The sequence below is a fragment of the Dendropsophus ebraccatus genome, chromosome 8, assembly GCF_027789765.1.
Source record: "Dendropsophus ebraccatus isolate aDenEbr1 chromosome 8, aDenEbr1.pat, whole genome shotgun sequence".
Taxonomy (NCBI): domain Eukaryota; kingdom Metazoa; phylum Chordata; class Amphibia; order Anura; family Hylidae; genus Dendropsophus; species Dendropsophus ebraccatus.
The window spans coordinates 15,504,136-15,530,664 of record NC_091461.1 but is presented as its reverse complement, the minus strand read 5'-3'; the positions used below and the strand labels follow the sequence as shown (position 1 = coordinate 15,530,664).

At 43.5% G+C, this 26,529-nt stretch overlaps 1 protein-coding gene across 1 annotated transcript in view; it reads left to right on the top strand.

Moving 5' to 3' along the window:
- The first annotated feature begins 7,299 nt into the window (after window positions 1-7,299).
- The window catches only part of PTPN6 (protein tyrosine phosphatase non-receptor type 6), a 41,902-nt gene continuing 22,672 nt past the window's right edge, over window positions 7,300-26,529 (top strand). Inside the window, exons 1-3 of the mRNA XM_069979888.1 lie at window positions 7,300-7,825; window positions 21,411-21,533; window positions 24,089-24,283. Of these exons, the coding sequence (XP_069835989.1) occupies window positions 7,818-7,825; window positions 21,411-21,533; window positions 24,089-24,283 (326 nt within the window). The 5' untranslated portion in view covers window positions 7,300-7,817. The remainder of the gene's footprint in view (window positions 7,826-21,410; window positions 21,534-24,088; window positions 24,284-26,529) is intronic.

Genomic DNA, 26,529 nt, shown 5'->3' with positions numbered 1-26,529 from the left:
GCCGTTCCATGGCCTCCCTTCCCTGCATGTGCACGCTTTGCGGGGTTGGCGGTGGCTGACCGACACGGTGTGGAGTTAGCGTAGGGACCCGTGTGGACCAGAGGACCTGCGCGGTGGTACACGGGGCAATATGGCTTGATCAATTCATATACAGACAGTCTGGTGTTGATTTTTAATATAGGCCTAGCGGCATTAGTATCAGCCATAGATGGGATGTGCAGCGGTTCCACTCTCTCCAGTTCGTGTATAACTACTATAATACTGCCCCTATATACAATAATATAACTACTATAATACTGCTCCTATATACAAGAATATAACTACTATGGCTTGATCAATTCATACACAAAATTCTGATGTGTTTTTTATTTAGCCTAGCGGCACTAGTATCAGCCATAGGTGTGAGGTGCAGCACTCTGTTTCTTCCCTGAACCGCATTTTGTTTCTCTCTTTTCTCCGTGTTTTGCACTCCTCCTGGTGAGACCCACATGACCGCAATTAGCAGGAGACACCTGAGTGCACATGGTTTTAATCCCTCCTGTTTTTTCCCATTCTGTTTGCTGCAGCTATGGTGAGTGTGATTCCTTATCCAGACTTGTGCTGCTTGGGGGCGACCTTCTCCGCCAGCGGTGCTGGCCGGGTTCTGGTGTGGTGTTTTTGGGTCTGGTCCTGTGGCATGGGGGTCGCAGGGCCGTCCCATGGCCCCCGTTCCCTGACTGTGCGCGCCTGCGGGGTTGGTGGCCACTGACTGGCACGGTGTGGACTTAGTGTAGGGACCCATGTGTATCAGATACCGGCACGAGGTACATGGGGCAGTATGGCTTGATCAATTCATACACAAAATTCTGATGTGTTTTTTATTTAGCCTAGCGGTACTAGTATCAGCCATAGGTGTGAGGTGCAGCACTCTGTTTCTTCCCTGAACCATAACTACTATAATACTGCTCCTATATACAGGGATATAACTACTATAATGCAGCTCCTATATACAAGAATATAACTACTATAATACTGCTCCTATATACAAGAATATAACTACTATAATACTGCTCCCTATATACAGGGATATAACTACTATAATGCAGCTCCTATATACAAGAATATAACTACTATAATACTGTTCCTATATACAAGAATATAACTACTATAATACTGCTCCTATATACAGGAATATAACTACTATAATACTGCTCCTATATACAAGAATATAACTACTATAATACTGCTCCTATATACAGGAATATAACTACTATAATACTGCTCCTATATACAAGAATATAACTACTATAATACTGCTCCTATATACAAGAATATAACTACTATAATACTGCTCCTATATACAGGAATATAACTACTATAATACTGGTCCTATATACAGGGATATAACTACTATAATACTGCCTCCTATATACAGGAATATAACTACTATAATACTGCTCCTATATACAAGAATATAACTACTATAATACTGATCCTATATACAGGAATATAACTACTATAATACTGCTCCTATATAATAGAATATAACTCCTATAATACTGCTTCTATATACAGGAATATAACTACTATAATACGGTTCAGGGAAGAAAAAGAGTGCTGCACCTCACACCTATGGCTGATACTTGTACCTCTCGGCTGCATTAACAACATCAGAATTCTGTATGTGAATTGATCAAGCCACACTGCCCCATGTACCGCGTGCAGGTATCTGATACACATGGGTCCCTACACTAAGTCCACACTGTGCCGGTCAGCGACCACCACCCCCGCAGGCGTGCACAGTCAGGGAAGGGAGGCCATGGAACGGCCCTGCAACCCCCATGCCACAGGACCAGACCCAAAAATGCCACACCAAAACCCAGCCAGCACCACCGGCGGAGGAAGCTGCCCCCAAACAGCACAAGTCTGGATAAGGTATTGCACTCCTGTGGCATGGGGGTCGCAGGGCCGTCCCATGGCCCCCGTTCCCTGGCTGTGCACGCCTGCGGGGTTGGTGGCCACTGACTGGCACGGTGTGGACTTAGTGTAGGGACCCATGTGTATCAGATACCGGCACGAGGTACATGGGGCAGTATGGCTTGATCAATTCATACACAAAATTCTGATGTGTTTTTTATTTAGCCAAGCGGCACTAGTATCAGCCATAGGTGTGAGGTGCAGCACTCTGTTTCTTCCCTGAACCGCATTTTGTTTCTCTCTTTTCTCCGTGTATTGCACTCCTCCTGGTGAGACCCACATGACCGCAATTAGCAGGAGACACCTGAGTGCACATGGTTTTAATCCCTCCTGTTTTTTCCCATTCTGTTTGCTGCAGCTATGGTGAGCGCAATACCTTATCCAGACTTGTGCTGCTTGGGGGCGACCTTCTCCGCCGGCGGTGCTGGCCGGGTTCTGGTGTGGTGTTTTTGGGTCTGGTCCTGTGGCATGGGGGTCGCAGGGCCGTCCCATGGCCCCCGTTCCCTGGCTGTGCACGCCTGCGGGGTTGGTGGCCACTGACTGGCACGGTGTGGACTTAGTGTAGGGACCCATGTGTATCAGATACCGGCACGAGGTACATGGGGCAGTATGGCTTGATCAATTCATACACAAAATTCTGATGTGTTTTTTATTTAGCCAAGCGGCACTAGTATCAGCCATAGGTGTGAGGTGCAGCACTCTGTTTCTTCCCTGAACCGCATTTTGTTTCTCTCTTTTCTCCGTGTTTTGCACTCCTCCTGGTGAGACCCACATGACCGCAATTAGCAGGAGACACCTGAGTGCACATGGTTTTAATCCCTCCTGTTTTTTCCCATTCTGTTTGCTGCAGCTATGGTGAGCGCAATACCTTATCCAGACTTGTGCTGCTTGGGGGCGACCTTCTCCGCCGGCGGTGCTGGCCGGGTTCTGGTGTGGTGTTTTTGGGTCTGGTCCTGTGGCATGGGGGTCGCAGGGCCGTCCCATGGCCCCCGTTCCCTGGCTGTGCACGCCTGCGGGGTTGGTGGCCACTGACTGGCACGGTGTGGACTTAGTGTAGGGACCCATGTGTATCAGATAGCGGCACGAGGTACATGGGGCAGTATGGCTTGATCAATTCATACACAAAATTCTGATGTGTTTTTTATTTAGCCAAGCGGCACTAGTATCAGCCATAGGTGTGAGGTGCAGCACTCTGTTTCTTCCCTGAACCGCATTTTGTTTCTCTCTTTTCTCCGTGTATTGCACTCCTCCTGGTGAGACCCACATGACCGCAATTAGCAGGAGACACCTGAGTGCACATGGTTTTAATCCCTCCTGTTTTTTCCCATTCTGTTTGCTGCAGCTATGGTGAGCGCAATACCTTATCCAGACTTGTGCTGCTTGGGGGCGACCTTCTCCGCCGGCGGTGCTGGCCGGGTTCTGGTGTGGTGTTTTTGGGTCTGGTCCTGTGGCATGGGGGTCGCAGGGCCGTCCCATGGCCCCCGTTCCCTGGCTGTGCACGCCTGTGGGGTTGGTGGCCACTGACTGGCACGGTGTGGACTTAGTGTAGGGACCCATGTGTATCAGATACCTGCACGCGGTACATGGGGCAGTATGGCTTGATCAATTCATACACAAAATTCTGATGTGTTTTTTATTTAGCCAAGCGGCACTAGTATCAGCCATAGGTGTGAGGTGCAGCACTCTGTTTCTTCCCTGAACCGCATAACTACTATAATACTGCTCCTATATACAAGGATATAACTACTATAATACTGCCCCTATATACAAGAATATAACTACTATAATACTGCTCCTATATACAAGGATATAACTAGTATAATACTGCTCCTATATACAAGTATATAACTCCTATCTTCCCTGTAGGTGCAGACATGTTGGACATGCTGTCTCCCTGTACAGTGCAGTTATTATGTGGCAGAATAGAGAATGCAGATAGATAATCTGTTACAATAACATTGGCTTGTAGGGTGTTCTGTACGGATGATGGGTGTGTTTGTTTTTTTCCTAATGTGGCGGTGGTAAAAAAAAAATGTTCCTGGAGCGGCTCCTATGGAAAACAATTGCAGGACTGTATCCAGACACAGACAGGCTTCCCATGCTGTAAGACGTGACTACTGTGCTGCCCCAATGTGGTTTTCTGTATAGGGAGAGGTATTCTGGGTATCTACATCTATGACTGATGCCCCGGATACAGGATACATGTTTGATTTTGGGGGTCTTCCCACCAGGCCCCCCACCATCACTAGGATAAGAGATTCCAGGCCAGGCATCTAATTACAACTATAGTGTAGTATAATTTATCATGCACACATTAGGAAGGACAGGAGTAACGTCCCCATTCTAGAGATAGGGGACCCAGCAGTCGGACCACCACCTTACAATCATCACTAATCTCTAGGATTGCTGGTACCCCTACAAGAGGAGCATATGTCAAAACCCACACAGTTTAGTCTACGGCTTTTCTGATGCAGTAGTTGTGCAGCTTTCTGCTTTACTGCTTCTTGTGCACATGCCTATAGTGTGTGAGTGGGGGGGGGGGGGGTCTGTCCTGCCCACTGTATCCTGTCCTGCCCGCACAGAGTTAGGCTATGTTCACACAACGTATATTTTTGTAAAAATACTTTTTACGAAAATATATGTTGCTTTGCCTTTTATGGAATCCCGACCGGAGCGTATACACATAGTATATGCTCCGGCCGGGATCTCTTCAGTGAATAGCGTCCGCAGAAAACCCTGCCAGTGCACACAATGGAGCGTGCAGTTCCCTGAAGAGGGGGACTGGGGCAACTGGGGGTGATTGGAGCAGGAGGGCACATACACCTCCTCCTCTCACCTCCACACACATGTTCCCCTCTCGGCCAGATTGGGGTCTGCACTGAAACCCCTGATCCCACTGTACAGCTCCAGGACCCGCAGCGACGTGATCACCTTCTCCTGTAGTCCCTGTGGCCTCCTCCAGAGATCGGGGACCTCCATGTCTGGCCGGAAGGGACGGGGGCAGGTCAATGGCGGCGCTCTTAAGCGGCTGGGGGCCGCCGGCACCGCACCTCCCCTTGGCAGCCTGCCCACAAAAACATCTTGCCTCCGCTCACCCCTCTCTAGCTGCCTGTGTCGCACCCCACACCGCCCACCGGCTTCTCTGGACTGCCCGCGCACGCCTGACAACGCGCAGCCCGAAATTAATTTAAATCGAATTTATGATTTTCCCAAAAAATTAAATCGATTTCAATGTTCTGACCGAATTAATCGAATTAATTTGATTAATCATCAGCCCTAGTCTCATATAGTAGTCAGCCCTCCCCCATAGTCTCTTAAATAGTAGCCAGCCCTCCCCAGTGGTCTCATATAGTAGCCAGCCCTCCCCTATTTTCTCTTATATTGTAGCCATGGCGGGCCAGATGTAATTCAAACTCTGAATTGCCTGGTGGGCCAAAAATAATGGAACCAAGGGCCAGATTTGGCCCGTGGGCCAGAGTTTGACATGACTTGTCTACAATAACAGAATTTAAAGAGACTCTGTAAGTAGGGTTATGCTGTCCTATCTCAGGGTGGCATAAACTAGTGTCAGAGAAGCTGAACAGAATGATGTATCACTTACATTGTTCTGTGCAGCTGATCCAGAGATTTCCTCCTGAATAACATGGACAATAAGTAGTCATCCATTATGTGCATGAGCTCAGTAGTCCTGGATATACATGAGAAGCAGAAAACTCCGCCCACCAGCTGCTGATTGGCAGTTATGTGTATAGGCAGTCAACTGTCAATCAGCAGCTGGAGGGGGGGGGGGGGTGGCAAGAATCCTATTCTGCTGCATTTTAGGGGAACGGCTGAACAGAATGATCTAAGTAATACACTGATCTATTCCGCATTTCTGCCACTAGTTTATGCCGCCCTCATTTGGTGGCATAAACCTTTTTGGCAGATTCCCTTTAAACCAGCCTGGTATATACATATATCTATCCTAAGATAATAACAAAGGGAAATACAAAAAGAGCAGACTAGATGGACCAAGTGGTCTTTTTCTGCCTAAAATCTTCTATTTTTCTTTGTTTCTAATAGTATTTTATTTGCATGAACTCAGGCTTTCACAGATGCATAGGTGGTCAGACGTTATATCCCAACAGCCTGGCCTCCTCGCTCCCCCCTATGACTTCTATTTATGGGGTGTTCTGAAGGATTAGTTCTTCTTTGACAGACCTGCATCAGTGCTAGATCTGAAGGGCGGTACTCACCGGCAAGTTTTAGAACATTCTTTTTTAATGGAGAACATTGTTGAAAACCAAGGGGGACATAATGAAATTTGTAGCACTATTGGCATCACTATAGCCACCTGCTATCTGCAACTTTTTGTACCTTTACTTATTATTTAAAGGGGTACTGGATGGTGAAATAAAACGTTTTAGATCAACTGGTGCCAGAAAGTTTTACAGATTTGTAATTCACTTCTATTTAAAAATATTCAAGTCTTCCAGTACTTATCAGCTTCTGTATGTCCTGCAGGAAGTGTTGTATTCTTTCCAGTCTGACACCGTGCTCTTTGCTGCCACCTCTGTCCATGTCAGGAACTGTACAGAGCAGGAGAAGTTTTCTATAGAGATTTCCCGCTGCTCTGGACAGTTCCTGACATGGACAGAGGTGGCAGCAGAGAGCAGTGTTTCAGAGTGGAAAGAATACACCACTTCCTGCAGGACATACAGCAGCTGATAAGTAGTGGAAGTCTGGAGATTTTTAAATAGAATTTGTTTTCAAATCTGTGTAACTTTCTGACACCAGTACATTTAAAAAATATCTATATTAGAGATGAATGTTCGGCATTTGATTAGCGGTGGCTGCTGAAGTTGGATAAAGCCCTAAGGCTATGTGGAAAACATGGATATAGTCATTGGCTGTATCCATGTTTTACAGACAACCTTAGAGCTTTATCCAAGTTCAGCAGCCCCAGCTTATCAAATTCTGAGCACTTGGGTTCGGATATACTCGAGCATGCTCCAGGTTCGCTCATCTCTAATCTCTATATATTTTACCGGACTACCCCTTAAATAAATGGTGCTCTTCTCATTTGGTACAGCAAACGCCCTCCAGAGTTGGAGAAGTTTTATTTCTAGAGAGTTGCAGAACATTAGGCAATGACTGAACCCTCTTTCATACTTGTCTTTTATCCCCGTCTTTGTGGTCCACTTCATCCATTGTGTAAGAGCTGCATTATTTCCTCGGTGTCTTTCCTTACCCCTGTATATCTCCTGCCTGCCCCTGTTCTCCCTCCCACCGGCTTATACTTTGCAGTGTCTGTGTGGGAGGAGGCTTTGCCTGGTTACCTGTGGGCTGTGTTGTAGGAGCCTCTCACCTGAGACGCCAGGTACACTTCCCACACTACAGAGGAATTCCCGTCCCATTGCACCTTACACTTTGAGCCGTCTCTCCCTGCACCCTGTAGTACCCGGCTCTGCTTCTCTGCCCGGGCCTCCTGGCTCTTTATTTTGCAAGTGTATGTTCCTGTGAGTAGTGTGCAGCTGAGCTTACACAATGTGTCTGAGGTGAACAGATAAAAAAGAGAAGTAGAAGCTTTAGAGAACACAAGCTTCCTGTTTGAGAGAACGACAGAGGGATCGACTGAGGCTGAAAAGAAAACTCCTTTTTTTTTTTTTTTTTTTTGCAAAGTGTGAGCTCATTTGGAGGGGCAATGAAGCTAAGAGGAGAGATGAAGTGACAGGTCTGCTCTCTGATAGCGAGAGGAGACTTTAGAGAGAGGTGGATGAGTGGACGTTCGCTCCAGGGGAAAAAAATAAGACGTTGAGGAAGAATCCTGACGACAAGTCACCGCATTGCACGTGTGAAGACCTCAGGGCAAGGCTTCCAAGATGGTCAGGTGAGCAAAATATCGGAGATATTATCTTTCCTTAAAACCTTCTTGGGTTCATAGATCATCCTCTTGTCCAAGCTGTTGATACTCACCGCCCTAGAGTCACTGCCTACAGGAGCAATCCATTGACTCGTCCCACCTTCTTAGCATCGTAGTGCTGGTTCCACCACCCAGTATCTCATAGTATTGGTTAAGAATTTCCAAGACATGGCTCCCAAGTGCTTGGTCAGCCCACTTTGCTTCAGTCGGCATTCTTGGCTATATGTTTGGATGCCACACACAAGAGATTATTGTCCAGTTTCACTATGTTGGTGTCCCGGCATAGTCTTAGCATAGCAGTGGACCTTAGTCTGTTGTTGGAGAAACATTAACTAACCCTTCTTCACTGTAAGCAAGATGACACTTATAAATCATTGTTGTCTATTGTCACCAAGACCGGACAACAAGTGTTGGTTCATGTTCTCCTCTCCCTCACTTGACGTCTCTCTGGTTTCTTTTCTTGGATCTTTATTTGTCAGATAGACCCCCACCCTACATTTTGGGCTATGTCATTATGTCTATTCCTTGTTGCAAAAATGTCTTCAAAATCAACTGTAATCCCGCCTAAGGGTATGTTCACACGTACTGGATCCGCAGCAGATTTTATCTAAATAACTGAACACACCATCAAATCTGCATCATCAAATCTGTTGCGGATCCTGTACGTGTGAACGCACCCTGAGGCTATGGTCACACTATGTAAAAGTCTGGCCGTTGTTGCCGATGGCAACAACGCCGTACTTTTACCGCGGTGGAACAATGCCTGTTCTTCTATGGGATCCCAGCCGGAGCGTACACACATCGTGTGCGCTTCGTCCGGGATCCCATACGCCACCGCAAACAACTGACATGTCGGTTTTCTGCGGACAGAATTCAGTGAATTGCGGCCGCAGAAAGACCTGTCAGTTCACACAGTGAAGCGAGCGGGTCCGGCCACTTGCTTCACTGTGTGCTATGGGAAGCTCTGATGCGGGCGCGCTGATGGCCGAAAGATCATCCGGCCGGTACTTACCGGCCAAGATGATCCGGCCAGAGACCGGCCGTTCCGTAATACGTAGTGTGAACATAGCCTTATAGTAGATACAGCAAAATTTTAATTTGCAGAGACTTTGCAAGAACCACATCACCGTATAATTGCCCCACAAACCACATCAACACATACATGCCTGCTGACATTACCGTGAAGAAAACCGTTCCCGGGTTATAGTGTCATAGCCTTAGGCCATACCTTTCCATATATTTCCTGGTCCAATGTTGTAAAGGTTATTACAGATAGAGATAATAAAAATTGCAGAGTTGGCAAAATTTCCTGGTGTGCTCCTAGTTTATATGTTACTTAGTTTATGGAAACAAAAAGCTAAAAAGTTAAGCTTAGTGATCCAGAAGAAGGTAATGACCACTATTGAATGGCATAATAATAATTTTTATTTATATAGCACCAACACATTACAATTCTGGGGGTACATACATATATGTATACATATAGAGATACACATATAATTATCCATACATGAGGGAGGAGGGCATAGACTAGCTGGAAGTCCATCTAAAAGACTATGGCATCATTGTTATTTACCGTTCTGTTGACCGTATGACCATTGTTCCCCCAGCGCCCTAGTTCATAGCCATTGTTCAGTGTCTCAGTTTGGGCCCTATTACACAGGACGATTATCGTGTAAAAAATAGTTAGATTGTTTGAATTTAAACTATAATCCTGTGTAATTGCAGGCAACCATCGAAAAATCGTTTGTGTGTCGTTGATCGTTGATTTAGATCTCGCTGTAATTCCGCATTTGTTCACTAATCGTTCAGTGTAATTGCACATTGTTCCTTTTGCTGGGATCAGAAGGAATAAACGATCATAGTAACAATTGTATCTAACGACTATCGTTCTGTGTAATATGGTGAATGATTTCAGGTTAATGATAAACCTCATAACGATAAATCTAATTTGCGATCGTTTATCGTTAGACGTTAAAAATCGATTTGACTAATAGGACCCTTTGTCTTACCATTGGTCATCTTTTTTTGCCTTCAACTCTTCCCCCATAATTGTCATCTCCATAACTTTTCATTGCTTGAGATTATTGAAGGTCTTAGCTGCCGGTTTCCCACCAGTCTGACGCTTATGAAGTGTCCTGTTGACCGGTCATAAAGTGTTAATTCAAAAAAAACCTTTAAGAAGAACCTTTGCCTGGAGTACGGAAGATTGTAGGGCATCTTCCAGTAGATTCTTTCGTTCCTTGACTCCTCACCATGAAAAACTAATCTTACGATCCAATAAATTGCAAAAGATTGAGGATTAATCCATCTGTGCTTAAAGAGTCACTGTCATTAAAAATAACTTGGCATGTCAAAACGTACTGATCGCAACGGGTTGCACTGCTGAGACCCACTGTAATCAGGAGATATAGATAGGGAGAGAACACAGCAGCTGTACCATCCACTTCCCTTCCCTATGTACAGTATAGCCTCATAGACTTATATTATCGGAATTAGTCAATCAGGAGTGGTTTGTGCTACTGCCGCAATATCTCCACAGCTTTATCTCCTGATCACAGCCGGACTCAGCAGTGACTTTTGACGCTGCAAATGCCAGTTGCAAAACTGCTATAGAAAAAAAATAGGTTTGTGGCATACCATTTGATCAAATATTATGTACCATCTCAACCCGTTATGGTGACCTCAGGGGCAGAACCTACACTGTGATCAGTACACTGGCTTTTCCTGGGCTAATAAGCCTACACACTGGGCATGCTGGACCCAGCTAGTCTCATAGGGTGGGATGATTCCGTCCCTTTGAGGTCACCTTAATGTGGCGGGATGGTACACACTATTTGACCATATTGTATACCAAGAACCAAATTTTCTTCTATACCAAATTATTAAATGTCTACTATATTAACCGCATGTCTTGACATTTGCAGCTTGCTGTTGCGCTTTACTGTTTTGTGTCTGTTTTTCAGCCATGGCAGTATGCACCTGTATAATGTGAATAGTGGTACTGCATGTGCTGGGCATTTTTTTGTTTGCCCCATGACATGTGAAAAGTAATTCTTTATGATGGGTATTATTTAATTCCAATAGCTTCAACTTTTTATAGTTTTTGCACTCTTATTATTATTATTATAGCATCATTTTTGGATGCAGATTACGTAGCGTTTAACCCTTTCATGCTACATGACATATATTTCTTTCAAATCTCTTTTTTTCCCCAAAACAAATATATAAGCAATAACAATAAACATTGCAGAGGAGGTAATAGGCTCAAAGGCCAGCGAGAAGGCATTTGAAATCAGAACCACAATAAGGTATAAAAAAAAGCTACCGTGACATTATAGCAACCATGAAGCATTCTAGCCTTAAATGAGAATGTATAAGTATAAGACCCACTCTGACAAGAAGGTGAGTTTATTAACAATGAAGAAAAAGGGGGGGGGGCAGAGAGAAGGGGCGAGAGCTGGGGGTGGGGAGTTGTCGGGGTTAAGCAGGCAGGATTGAGGAGCAGTAGTGGGACTTTAAGGGTACTATTACATGGAACGATAATCGGCTGAATCTGCCCTATCCGGCCGATTATCTTTCCGTGTAATAAAGACAACGATCAGCCGATGATCGTTGTCATCGGCTGATCGTTGATATAGGTTCTGACCTATACATGTCGGGCGCAGACTGCGCACCGCTACGTGTAATAGTGGTGGGCTCCTCTTGTTCTGTGCTTCTCCACGGGTCCGGGGGCGCTCCAGCTTCAGAGCTGTCTGTCTCAGCTGACAGGCCGCTCAGCCAATCACTGAACGTAGATCTCCAATACAGAGGGATCAACATTTTTGTGGCGGCTAGAAGTTGGGTATAGAGATGAGCGAACCAGGTTTCGAGTCGGTCCGAACCCGAACGTTCCGTATTTGATTAGCTGGGGCTGCTGAACTTGGATAAAGCTCTAAGGTTGTCTGGAAAACATGGATACAGCCAATGACTATATCCATGTTTTCCACATAGCCTTAGGGCTTTATCCAACTTCAGCAGCCACCGCTAATCAAATGCCGAAAGTACGGGTTCGGATCGACTCGAGCATGCTCGAGGTTCGCTCATCTCTAGTTGGGTAGTAAGGGGGGGGGGGTTGGATAAAAAATAAGGAGGTGGCCCATAAAAGGACCAACTCAAGTATAATGTCGAAATGGGAAACCAGCAAAACCAGAGAAATCAGCAAAACTATTTGGTCCCAAAAGGGACATAGGACATCGCAATGCCAAATATGTGAGATCCCCTCTCCTTACCACACCTCCGGCAAAGGTCGTTAGGAGTGATACCATGATCAAGCAAAAAGGCAGGGGTTCTATACTACCAGGAGAATAATTTAAATGAGGACTCAAGCGGACACAAGGTGAGAAGCCATGGGAATGGGTTGTAATAAACTTAGACTGCTCGATGGTAAAAGAAATCGGCAGTTCCAGTTCCCAGGCAAGGAGACTTGCTGGTTTAAAATCGGATGAAGGCATAAGAATGCCTGCAAAAGTCCTGGAGATGGGCCTCTTAGGAGTACTAGGGAACAAGACAAGCGTTTCTAACCCGATGGTGGTCTGTAGCTGACTAGCTAGCTTTAAGGACAACTCCAGTGCAAAAGGAAAAAAAACAAAAAACACAGCAAATGGCGTTTCGATACTCACCCTCACTTCTGGGTCTATCACTGTTAGAATCTCCAAACGATCACTGGTCCCCGTAACTCCCGTCCCATCATTATATAACTTTGTAATGCGTTTTAATTGCCCAAAAAAAGAAAATCACCAGAGTTGTCCCTTAAGCCTTCACTGGGCGATCTCCGGGAGGTCACGGGAAGCTGCGGGGTGCTGCCCGGGTGACCGCCATGTGTCTTTGGAAGTACTAGATATACATGTTCTGCTCTGGTGCCATAGAATGCGCGTAAAGACCCATTGGACGGCTTTAAAAAGTGCTTGGGTATAGGAATAGGGATACACTGGACTAGATAGAGACATTTTGGCAACGTGTAGCTTTAAAATGTGGAGGGGATTGGGGGGGGGCAGGGGAATACCAAGATATTTTATGCCTTTGTCAGGCCAAAGGAAGGGGAAATTGGATTTCAGGTGGGATATTAACAGAGCAGGGGCAGATATATTAAAGGGGTTTTCCAGTGCTACAAAAACATGGCCACTTTCTTCCAGAGACAGTCCCACTCTTGTCTCCAGCTTGGGTGGGGTTTTACTGCTCAGTTCCATTAAAGGGAATAGAGCTTAATTGCAAACCGCATCTGAACTGGAGACAAGAGTCATGTTGTCTCTGAAAGAAAGTGGCCATGTTTTTGTAGCACTGGATAACCCCTTTAAGGGCTTCAGATTTAGATTAAACCCTTAAAGACAGAGCCAATTTCAATTTTTGCGTTTTCGTTTTTTCCTCCTTGTGCTTAAAAGGCCATAGCAGTTGCATTTTTCCACCTAGAGGCCCACATGAGCCCTTATTTTTTGCGTCACTAATTGTACTTTGCAATGACAGACTGCATTTTAGCATAAAGTACACTGCGAAACCAGAAAAAAATTCAAAGTGTGGTGAAATTGAAAAAAAAAAAACGCATTTTGTTTATTTGGGGGAAATGTGTTTTTACGCCATTCGCCCTGGGGTAAAACTGACTTGTTATATATGTTCCTCAAGTCGGGGACGGCGCCATCTTGGAGCGGTCCCTGGCCAGCTTCAGAAATAGAGAGCGCTCCTCTGGGATAACATCCCGGAGGAGCGATCTCCTCCACTAGACACCAGGGATAAGCTGAATCCGGTAATCGGATGCAGCTGTCATGTTTGACAGCTGCATCTGATTACTGTATTAGCGGGCACGGCGATCGGACCGTGCCCGCTAATACCTGCGGTCCCGGGCTACAAGAGGCACCCGGGACCGCCGCGGTTGAACTCCCTTACCGGCAATAGGGCGTAAATATACGCCCTTTGTCGTTAAGGGGTTAAAGGGGTAGTGCGGCGGTAAACAATTATTCACAGAATAACACACATTACAAAGTTATACAACTTTAATTTACTCTACAGCCCGAGACCAGGCCGAAGTTTTGAAATATCTCTAAAAGTCCTGGAAAAGCATATTTGGGGTTTGTGAGAAATAATAACAGATCACCGTGGTGTGCTTAAAAGAACTTATACGTAAACCTGTGATTATGGAGTCCCAGAAGATGTTTTGTTTTTAATGTTTCCATAATTAATATAAAAAGGGATGGGGAAAAGGGCCAGCCTTGGCGTGTTCCATTAAATATTTGGAAATATACACGGGGGAAAGGGAGCCATTTACCTACAATTTAGCCTAGGGGATAGCGTATGAAGAAAATATAGAGGGAGATTTATCAAAAATGGTGTAAAGTGAAACTGGCTCAGTGGCCCCTAGCAACCAATCAGATTCCACCTTTCATTTCCCACAGACTCTTTGGAAAAATGAAAGGTGGAATCTGGTTGGTTGCTAGGGGCAACTGAGCCAGTTTCACTTTACACCATGTTTGATAAATCTCCCCCATAGTGAGTGTGTGTGTGGGTGGGGGGGGGGGGGGGGGGGAGGGGAGACCAAATCTTAATAGCATTTGTTTCATATATAGCCAATTTTATCAGATGCCTTCTTGACATTTATTTCTGACGCAGTTAATGGCCTTTACACTTTAATGGATATATATACCACAATGAACTTGTAGGTAGTATCATTGTACTGACACGATCAGCAGGGCCACCGCTAATATACTAAGCTGAACTCCAGCTGCAACTGCTGGGATTAGAGAAAAAACTCAAATCTTGGCAATTTAACCCCATTGGATGCTATGATCATTAGCGATCGAGGCATCTAAGTGGTTAGAGGGAGGGGGCTCTATGTATCAGCCCATTGCCTTCCTGTGAATGCTGAGTTATCATGATAGTTGGGGGGCCTACTGAATGCGCTGATTTCTTAGCACCCCTCTGTCTCTAGCACGGCCTTATAGGATGCATGTCACACTGACCGGCATAATACACTGCAATGCAGAAATATTGCAGTGCATTTTATGGCTATGTTCACACAACTGGTTAGTCGTAAAAAAAATAAAATTGTCTTTTAATAAATAACGGCCACAATTAATGTTATTTGCAGCAGGTATTTGTTAAAAAAACGACCGTCCTGTTGCATAAACATAGCCTTTAAGTCATCTAGCAATTGCAATATCATACAAATGCCCGAATAGCTTTTTTCGGTTTATCCTTCCTCCTCCAAAAAAAACTAAATACAAAATAACCCAAAAGCTCTATCTACCCCCGAAATAACACCAATGAAAACACCAGGACATCCCGCAAAAAGCAAGCCCTCAACCAGCTCTGCTGGCAAATATAAATGTTATAGCCGTCATAAAGCTCCAACACAAAAGCATTTATACTGTTGTTGTTGTAAAGCAATAAAACATAAAATTTTTATTATTTCCATAATCATAATGACCCACAGATAAAGATAAAAGCGTTACTGTCACTTTAAAAAAAAAATAAAAAAATGACGAGTCGAATGATTTGTCGGTGTCCTCCAGTGATCTTCTTTTTCATATGCCGCGCAAAAGACTCTGCTCCCTGCACAAAATTTACCAATACGTGCACAGCCTTAATAAATGTTGCTAAATTTTTTTCAATTTTTTGCCTGAAAATTACACCAGGGTTTGACTGGAGTACTACTGTGCAGTATTTTTGATGCAAAAAAAAAAAAAAAAAAGGCACAGAGGGTGTAAACGCAAAAGGCGGGATAAATGCTGTGAGAAAAAATACGTCATAAGCAGTAACACATTTTTTAACCAAAATAATGGCAAAGAAAGAATGATGACAACCAACTTGCACGAGATTTGATTGTCTCAGATGTCAGGGGAGAGAACAGTAGCAGATTATAATAGGTCTGTTTCGGGCTGTATAAACAAAAATGATATAGTCCTCTACGTCACAGCAGCCCTATGTAATATAGTAATGAAACATAATAACATAACAACATGAAATGCTCATTTAATTAGAATATATAAAATCACATATAATGTTTTGGGCGGTAGCCTGGGGCCCTGAGCTCCTGAGGAACCCATGGCCCTCCAAACAGACTTATGTTTTGTCATGATTTGCAGAAAAATCGCAGCTTTTTACCACAGTTTTGCACAAATCAGGGCAAAACAGCAGCCAGGAGGCAATGCAGTAACATTAGAGAATATATTGAAGGACCTTATGGACAATTATGTCACCACAGATCCTTTACAGGCTGCATTATGGAGAAAAACGACTTAAGTTAGTGCCACCATAGTTACAGTGGGTTGGGGGGGCCCAAGCTTCATGAACAGCCCGGGGCACATAGTAAAGTTAATCCGCCCCTGAGATAGAAGGATCAGGAATGTTGAATTTCAACTACCTGATCCATTTTGGTCTTCTTTTTTTTTTTGGTCTATTCCCAGGCACCAGCACGGCATGAAGCACTGCAGGCGGGGCCATCCCCCCAATGTGATGAGACCTCTCCTCTCTGTGACGCAGCACCATTGATTCTAATTTTGTCACACTGCCTTCAGTGGTTCAGGCCAGGCTGGTGCCTGGGAATGGACCAATGCCGTACACGGGAATCGGGTAGCGGTTTAAAAAAAGGACTGCTGCCATCCTCGTGCCGGTCTATTCATGTAAAAAACTTAAAGCGGCGTACCTGATGGTACATTCGCTTTAAGATCAAAGCCTGCATTGATCCAGTTTCTAATACTGCACCTTCTAATGCCAACACAAACAATCGGAGCAAATTTGGACTGAATTTTAAAGTCTGGCAAAAAAAAATAAATCTCTTATTATTCATCAAGGGATATTATAAGATGGAAGAATGCTGAAAAATGTAAATGTATAAGATGTGATTTAGAAGAAGGGGACTTGGATCCCCACTGGTGGGGATGTAGGAAGATAAGAAAATTCCGGAATGGAGTGTTTAAGTCTATAGAGGATATTATTGCATTAGATTTAGGGGTAGATTATACATATGCGCTGGTAGGGAGTATATCTAAATTCAAGGTGGGCAGAGTGTTACAAGCGGTGATATATAAAATATTGTTTGCTGCATATTGGTTGATTATTAAGAAATGGATGGGGGGAAAACGCAGACTGTAATAAAATGAAAGGAGGGAGCCGACAAATTCTTAAGATATGAAGTCTGGTATAATAAGAACAAGAAATGGTGGTTATCCCTGAAGAAATGTGTGGATGATTGGGATTCATATTGTACCCACTTTGCAACCCCCCCAACTATTTATGCCTTTTTGTAGCTGATGAGGAGTCCTTTCTGCTGGTATCTTTATCAACGCTGGTTGTGCTTTCCTGAGGCAGAAAATCAAACTAGCTGAGGCGTAGACGTGTCAAAGAGGCGTAGCCTAGAGCGATCGTGTGGAGTTGATCTCCATCTCCCCTGCGTTCCGTTCCGCCCTCTGTCTTCCGATAGCTGTAAGTGCGCATGCGCCGTTGTCTGACCCCCCCCCCCCCTCGGCACTGCTGCCAGGTCCGCGTCGCCTCTGTGGTGTATCCTCTCTGCGTCGTCCCCACCCCGTGGTAGAGGCGCGTCCGCCCCTGCACCGCCTCCCCTGCCTGTGTAATGGGTTGATAGGAGTGGCAGTGATTGATGGGAGAGGTCAATCTCTGGAAGTGAGATGAGAATAATTTATTTGACAATTGTAGTTCTCAAAGGGGAATTAGAGACAAAGGGGGGATTTATCAAACATGGTGAATAGTGAAACTGGCTCAGTCACCCCTAGCAACCTATCAGATTCCACCTTTCATTTTCCAAAGCGTCTGTGAGGAATGAAAGGTGGAATCTGATTGGTTGCTAGGGGCAACTGAGCCAGTTTTACTTTACACCAGTTTGATAAATCTCCCCCAAAGTGTCTTGTCTACATTGGATGTGTGGTTAAGCGAGTTGGATCCCATGGAGATGGGTCACCTTGGTGGTGGTTCTTTTCCATAGGGGGATCGCAAGGGGAGGGGGGCCCTTCATGAAAATGGGAGGGTCAATTCCTTCAGAAGGCGAAGTGGTTGGGCAGCTGGCCGGGGAGATGTGGTGCTCTAGAGCGGGTGCTCATCAACTTGACCTAGCTGGACAGGACAGGAATGAAAGAGTGAGTGGACTTGAGGCATTTATAAGTCACTCCTATTATATTAAATATGCGGAAAGGGAAAGAGGGTGTGGACATGTGGATACGATGGGTGAGAGATTTGTGACTGGTGTGGTGAATGGACGAGAAAAGGAGGATAGAGGTTCTTCCGGCTGGCCTATTGGGGCTGGCAAGAGTAGTTTTAGAATGAGAATAGGCGTAGGATTAGGAAGGGGTGTGTGTGTGTGGGGGGGGGGGGGGGTGCTTGTATGTGGGAAGTAGATATATGGAGTTATCAAATAGAAGGTGGACATCGGGGACACCCCTCTCAGACTAAGCTTAAGAATTGTAAAAGTGAGTAAAGGTACCCTGAAGATGGGAGTTAATAATTTTTTTATGTAGTTTAAAATTTTGTGACTCCCCCGCTATGGAAATATTTGTATATCGTGCCTGGGGAAAGGGGGGGGGGGAGGTGTGTGTTTCCTTTTTGTAAAATGGATATTGTATTTTTTTTCTAACTGTGGATGTTGTTTATATTGCTTCTTTCTGTGAAAATTAATCAAAATCAAAATAGAAACATTTTTTTTTAAAAATGACAACACAAAAAATCACAGCAAAGAAGGCAAAATAAGAAAGAACGGCTGCTAGAGAATGGCAGCCAGTAATTTGGACTTCAGTATTTTTACACATAAAAAAATAACAACACTGTATACACTAACCTCTTGAGCTCCCCCTAGTGGTGGCTGCAGGTAGACAGAATATTATCATTTACATCTACGTAGGTGATTTGGATCAAAAATATTAATCAGCACAGAATACTGAACCTAAAAAAGAACACAATGTGAGCTTTATGTTTAACCGAAAGCTTAAATTAGAAAACAGGAAGAATATTTATATGTAAGATTTCTTCTGTAGGAACCGACTTGTTTTGCTAGAAAGACTTTTGTGTAAAAAAAATAAAATAATAAAATAGACGTTTATCTGTCTCTATATCTATTTATTTTAGTTAGCTGTCGGCTGTACACTCTTTTGGCTGACAGCTGTCTCTCATTCCTACGTGCACATGCATGGTTGGCTCAGCCGAGAGTAGAGAGTGGATAGCCAGAGAACATAAGGATCAGGCATGTAGAGATCCAACTGCTTGATCCTTCTCTCCCCAGATCTTTTCTCATAGCTCTGTGCTGTATCATTCCTATGTTATTACTCTTTAAAATATATAAATAAATAGTTAACTAGGTGTTACCAGCTAGGGGCGTGTCCCTGCTCAGTCTGGCACTGGCAGCTTAGATTGGATAGTGTCAGACAGTGTAGGGACACGCCCCCAGCACACCCAGTTGGCTATTTAGTCATCCAAAATTTATATACCCCCACATTCCCAATATATATGGGTTTATAGTTTGTTGGGCAATCCAGTTAATACTTAGATGGGCCTGAACTTAATTTCAAGAATAAGAGTAAATATTACGTATTGGGTGATTATACAGTTATGGGGTGTGAATGTTTTACATTGAGGGATGTATATATTTCTAAGACACCCCCCCTCACTGCATAATCAACATTAAATCTGAGTTGACACCCATTTGACTATAAACTGACAAAGTATCAACCATCATATCTTTGGAATGGGAGGGTGTATCAAGAAACTATAAAAAGGTGTGTGATCAGGACATCCCAATCTCTTTACTGATAGTGACATCTCATTTCATGGGGGTGGCTACATGTCCTCTGTAAGTCCTGTTCTTTAAAAGGACAAGGATCTAAAATTGTTTAAAGTTTAATTCCTCTTTGATGACTACAAACATATTCCTGGTGAATCATGTGACTCTAGATTTGAAAATAATAATAATAATAATAATTAAAAAAAAAATAAAATATATATATATAATTCAGAATTGATTCAAATATAATTCAGAATTGATTCAAATATATAGCTGCTTTATTATTATTATTATTATTATTATTATTACTTCAATCATTAACAGTGCTATTTTCTACACTAAACATTTTGCCATAAACTAATAGGTGATCTAAACTTAGACTACACTTTGTAGACATGTGCCAAATTTATCAGACATCCGGAGCCACTGTTATTTTTAGGCAGTTTTTCTAAGTCTGCCCCACTGACTTCTGGGGACGATTGTTGTGGGCATGCTTTGTGAAGAACTGCGCAGTGAGGGGGAAACAGGAGGAGGAGCTCAGTTCTTTTTATTATCGATCATCAGATATGGATCCTGTGGCCCAAGATGATAAATGATAGAGAGAATCAGCCTGCTAAATACTTCTGCATTCGCAATTCTGCTGTTTCCTGTAACCAGAGAGCAGTGCTTTGTGGGATATCAGATGACGCTCATACATGAAGAGAAAAAGCTGTTGGGGCATGAGTGTAAAAAACAAAACACAGTCCGTTTCTAAGTATTCACCTCAAGAAATTGTATTTGTAATAAAGAAAAACAAAGAATGTTACTAGGTTCACACTGCGTTTTCAGCATCCGTTTAACGGATCCGTTTTTTTTTTACGGTCAAAAAAGTAGCGTCAACAGTACTTTATTTTTTTATAATGGAAGTCAATAGAAAAACCGATCAAAAACGGATGCACATAAATGCATCCGTTTTTTGCAATCCATTTTTTGCAAAAAACGGATCCGTTAAACGGATGCTGAAAACGCAGTGTGAACCTAGCCTAAGCAAACTGACACGCTGACCCTAAGGGGCGGATGAATCATCGGCGCAAATGTTTTCAGCGGGTGGTATTTTGTATGGAGTGCACAAAATTATGATTATAGGCACAAGTGACTTGATAAATCTTGCTAAAAAAAATAGCACATGACAAATCTGACTAACCTCCGAGTATAAAAAATAAAAAAAATGGTGCAGCTGGCGCAAACTTCTCAAGAGAAACGCAAACGCCTTTGTAAATCTAGCGCAATTTTGTATGCCGCATGCAAAAACATGCAATGATGCAACTACCACATGTATTTCTCTTAGCCTTCACATAGCCTTAGAAGTAAATTATGTAATTCTGGCAATTAGCAGCCACCATAATCGTCGCCATTTTATTTTTATACATTTTTGTGCTAAGTTGTGGACGACACCGCTGCTCCAGTGAATATAAATGTATTATATAAATATGATATATAAAATAAATGTAAAATGATTATATATATATATATATATATATATATATATATATATATATATTAAATAGAAAATGTTTATATAAAATGATCAAACAATTATATAAAATATCTAGAAATATAAAATCAAATAAATATCATATATGAAATAAATCTAAAATGTAGAAAAATTAAAAGGAAGGGCGTATCCGTAAGCCATAAAAAGGTGTGATCAGCTACGTAATGATAGTAGCATCTTATGGGGGTGGATACAGGTCCTGTTATTTAAAGACAATGATCTAAAGTTGTCTACACTTTTGATTCCTGATGTTTCTCTTCCAGGTGGTTTCATAGGGACATAACTGGGTTGGAGGCCGAGGCCCGTCTGAAAGCGAGAGGTGTCCATGGCAGTTTTCTTGTGCGTCCCAGCAGAAAGAGGCCTGAAGATTTTTCGTTATCAGTCAGGTCAGTCCACCATGAAGACATTGGTTGTAATGCTATGTTGGAGGACTCCAGCCCCCCCCCCACCTTCTCAGGATCAGTCCCTAAGGTGGAATATTATCACCATAATCCCATATACCAGTGACAATATTTTCAATAACAAATAATACTGCCACAACATAACCATATATTATAACCAAAGTAATACCGCCATACTGTTACTGAATGAAAACCGCTTTAGACAGACCAATATTCCCCACATTGACCATATAGTCATAGCTCCCAGCACTACACCAGCTCTGCAGACCATATTAATGATTACTAGAGACTGGTTCGGCAAAAACTAATTTAAGTCCAAATTGGGGGGGGGGGGGGGGAAAAGATTACTCCAAATCAGATTTTTTGGGTATTCACTTGGGGCAAATAGCATGCAAGAGCAGGGACTCCTATCAAAAGGAGTTCCTGCTCCTGGAGATTGAGCATCAAGGTATACATTGTATGCCTTGCAGCTCAGCTAATATTTGCTGGCCTGGTGCAGGGTGCAGATGATGTACAGGAGCAGGGACTCCGCTTCTGTACACACTGTGCAAGGCAAACACTGCAGAGTGTTTGACCCAGTGAACATGTTGGGTCTCCCATGTATGTATGTATGTATGTATGTACTGCCTCCACTCACTTCATATTCTTGACTATGAGCTCTGGGCCCTGCCCAGCAAATGTTAACTGAGCAGTGAGGCATACAATGTGTACCTGGCTGCTTAGTGTGCAGTAGCAGGGACACCCATCTTAGATAGGAGTCCCTTCTCTTGTACCTGATATGCTTAAAATAAAACCCAAAAATATCAGAATTTTGGTCTGTGTATAGATGGTTTTATTTAGTATTAGTATAGTGGTATTATAGTGTAGCCAGATGTTTCTGGTATCTATTGTTTTCTGTTATTATTTTTATTAACAGGGGAGGGGAGGACTGTAGTAATCTACAATAGGATGACTGACAGTAAATCTATAACACCCTGCCCAAGGTCACCTATCTCTAGTGCTGAGACCTGTACACGTATAGCAGCCGCTCCTCTTATTACGCTCCAGCACTATTATAAACTGCAAAGTTCAGCTTTATTATAAGTAAATTAATAGTGAGACTTTGCTTCTTTGCCTTCCCACTTTTTTCCAATTTTGCAATTCTTTCATTCTGCTTTTCCCATCGAGATGGGGGCGACGCTTCCTGCTCGTAATGAGGAAGTGCAACTTTTTTTTTTTCACAACCTAAATATGTTACAGACTTCCTGCCCGAGTGAAATGAACATTTTAAGATGTTTTTTGGTCAAAGCGTGAAGATTTTGCAACATTTAAGTCTCATTTGCATTCTACTAATTACATCAAAGCAGCAATGAGTATTTCAGGAATCGATTGAGCTAATCCTGTAAGAGGGGAGGAGCAGTGACCTCTTGTACTGTGCTGTATGGGACAGAAAACAAAAATGGAAGCAAACCGTACATTGTGGGAAGGGTACCACCTGCTTAGCAGGGTGACAATGTCATAAATGGATGAGAGGAAGGGGGACTGGTGAGGTTGTGGTAGACAATGGATGCAGAAGTGTCTTCCAGCAGTACAGAGTATTTTAGGAAAGGGCTTGCTAGTTTATATAGGACAGTCATGGTATGATGTGAGAATAGGGGCAGATTCATGCTGTTAAATTTAGAATAAATTTGGTGGAAGTAGCAGCAGTCCCCAGCAGCACAGAGTATCTCAGGAGAGTAGTGTTCTGGGTATGTGAGGGAAGGCAGGGATGGAGTGGTAGGGAACATGGCAATATATGACATAGTGGAAAGATCAGGTGTCCCAGCAGCACAAAGGATTTAAGAAGAGTGTGCTGATCTTGTGTGGAGCACGTGACCTGTCCACTTATTGTTAGTGACCTGTATGTGACAGGAGCCAGGGCCATGGAGTTCATAGACTGATAGTGAAGATATCAGGAAACACAGCTGCTGACCTTGCAGGGGGAGAAGTGACATGGGAAGAAGTTGTAGTGCCTCCCAGCAGCACAGAGTATTTCAGGAATAGAGAGTCTTACTCTTATTACAGGGTTAGGCTATGTTCACACACTGTAAGAGGCTAGGTCTCTGGTTCACTGAATCTTCGGCGACGTGAGAAATCCCGCCGGAGCGTATACTATGTCTATATGCTCTGGCTGGGATTCCATAGAGGCCAGGTAACATATATTTTCGTATTAATCACGGCCGTTGTTGCAATCGGCAACAACGGCCGTACTTTTACGAAAATATACATTGTGTGAACATGGCCTTATTCCCATAGAAAAGTTGTTCCTTATCCAGGGGTAAGGGACAACTTGATTGGTGGGGACCCGGCTGCTGGGATAAGAACAGAGGAGTAGTGTACCCCCCCCCCAAATGAATGGAGCGGCGGTGCGTGGACATGGCCGGTGCTCCATCCAAGGGGGAAAATATAGAATATGATAAATTTGTGGCATTTTACATTGGTGTGAAAGAGGCAGAAATGATGAGTATTAGCGATCACTACACATTGGGGTCTGATGGGTTTTTCCCTCTTTGGCCTGTTAGGTTGGAGGACTCGGTCACTCACATCCGGATACAGAACACGGGAGATTACTACGACCTCTATGGCGGAGAACAGTTTGCGACGCTGACTGAGCTGGTGGAATATTATACGGCACAACCCGACTGCCTGCAGGACACGGACGGGACCATCATCCCCCTGAAATACCCCCTGAACTGCTCCGACCCCACCAGCGAGCGGTGAGTACAGGCCTCCATTACCATCACTGGCATCATCATGAGTGTGGCCAGCGGCATAGTGCCCATCATTGGGACTGCCACCCAGCTCTCCTGTGCTCCAGAATGACAAGAGGAGCTGGCTTGGTTATAATGCTGACATATTAGTGACAACCCAGCTTTCCTAAGAAATAGGGAACTGAAAGGAAAAATCTTGTCATTACTTAGAGGCAAAGGGTATGATCATCATGTAACCAGGATGTATACTGGATGAGTTTAGATACACTGAGACTGTATCTCATGAACAAGGTTGAGATACATAGAGACAGTATCACATGGGACAGGCCTAAACATACTCAAACAACAGGATCCAGGATCCGGTTTGGATAAAAAAGAACAGTATCATATAGCATAAGGTTAGTTTCAGTGAGTCCGTATCCCACAACATAGATTTAGATACACTTAGGCAGTATCCCACAGATTAGGCCTAACTACACTTAATTAGGCTTCGATACAGCAAGACAGTATCACACAGAATGTGCTTAAAAACATTGAGATGGTACACTGAGCTTAGATACACTGAGAAACTATAAAACAGAATAGGCTAAACTACACTGAGACAGTGTCACCCAAGAAAGGCTTAGATAGACTAAGAGAGTATCACACGTTGTAGGCTTAGAATAGCCTTAGATACACAGAGAGTGTCACATAAAATTTTGAGAGATTTATCAGACCTGAGGCAGTGGAGCAGTTGCCCATAGCAACCAATTAGGATTCAGCTTTCATTTTTAAAAAGGCCTTTGCGAAATGAAAGCTGGAATCTGATTGGTTATCACTGCTCCATCTGCACACATTTTGATAAATCGCACCCAGCAGGCTTAGATACACTAAGGGACTTTGAATAGCTTTAGATACATTGAAATTGTATCACTCAGGATGGGGTTAGATATACTGTGAATTTTAGGACTGCGATAGTGTCACACAAAGGTTAGGGCCCTGTTACATGGAGCCATTATAGTTTAGAAACTCGGTATAGTGACTGAAAACGAGCGATTATCTGCCTATGTAATAGCAGCTAGCCATCAAATGATGAACCATAAGTCGTTCGCGGTCTTTCAACATGTCGAAAAATCATTGTTGGTACCTCATTGATCATTCGCATATTTGTTCATCTAATAAGTCGTCCGCAGATTAAACAAGCTTTGTGGGTTATCCTAAGTGAGCGCCTAACAATCGTTTCTTATATTGTGGTCAGCCATTTCTAATCGTTCCCAAAAGCGATCGTTTATCGATGATCAGAGAACACGAAAATCACTTTGTCTAATCCCACCCAGGGTTAGTTATACTGAGGGGGTATTGATCTTTCTATCTATCTCCTATCTATCTGTCTGTCTATCTATCTCATATTTAGGTTGTGGAGGGTGGGGTGCAGCACTGTTCTCTGCCCTACGGGTATCGCTGGACATGCACCGGCTTCCTCAGGTTTGCAGTGTGTAACTTAGAACTAGACCTGATGAGTAAATTCCTTCCATTGATTGAAAGCCGGTGCATTGTAAGAGATGTCACTGATACTCAGGTGTGGTTTACTATCACTGACATATTATATATAGCCTTATATATTTCATGGCAGTATACATTTCCTGAGAGACATAGAACATCTCCACCCTTAAAGGTACAGACATGACGTCAGCATTGTTCATATAGAGACCAGGAAGGCTGCTGTCCCACTGCATTGCACCCACTACCTATAGGGGGCGCTATGTCAAGGAGATCACTGGGTGGAATCATAACAGTGTTCTCTTCTATGATGAATACCACCATGCAAGGGAAACAGCCCCTCTGTCTTATTCCCAGATAGTTAGATACAGGACCCTGGTTAGATACATTAGTTATTGGCGCTGTACCATATGACGCGTGGTTATGTGGCGCCATGTATGTAAATGCTGTAACCTTCCGAGCCGCCCGCTGCACCTTGTACAGACAGTAAAATATTAATATCCTAGTAAAACTTTAACCATCCACACACTATGGCCTAAGTAGTGCTATAGAGGTCGCCATGTCAGTATAACATCAGCATGGCAGACGGTATCATAGGCTTAGATACACATTCACATACACTCAGTATCAACAAAAGATAGGCTTAGATACACTAATCCAGCACAAAGTGTCACACACATATACACTAAGTATCACATATGATAGACTTAGATACACTAAAGCAGCAAATAGTATCACACTTCAGCAGTGTCACACATACAATTAGTATCATA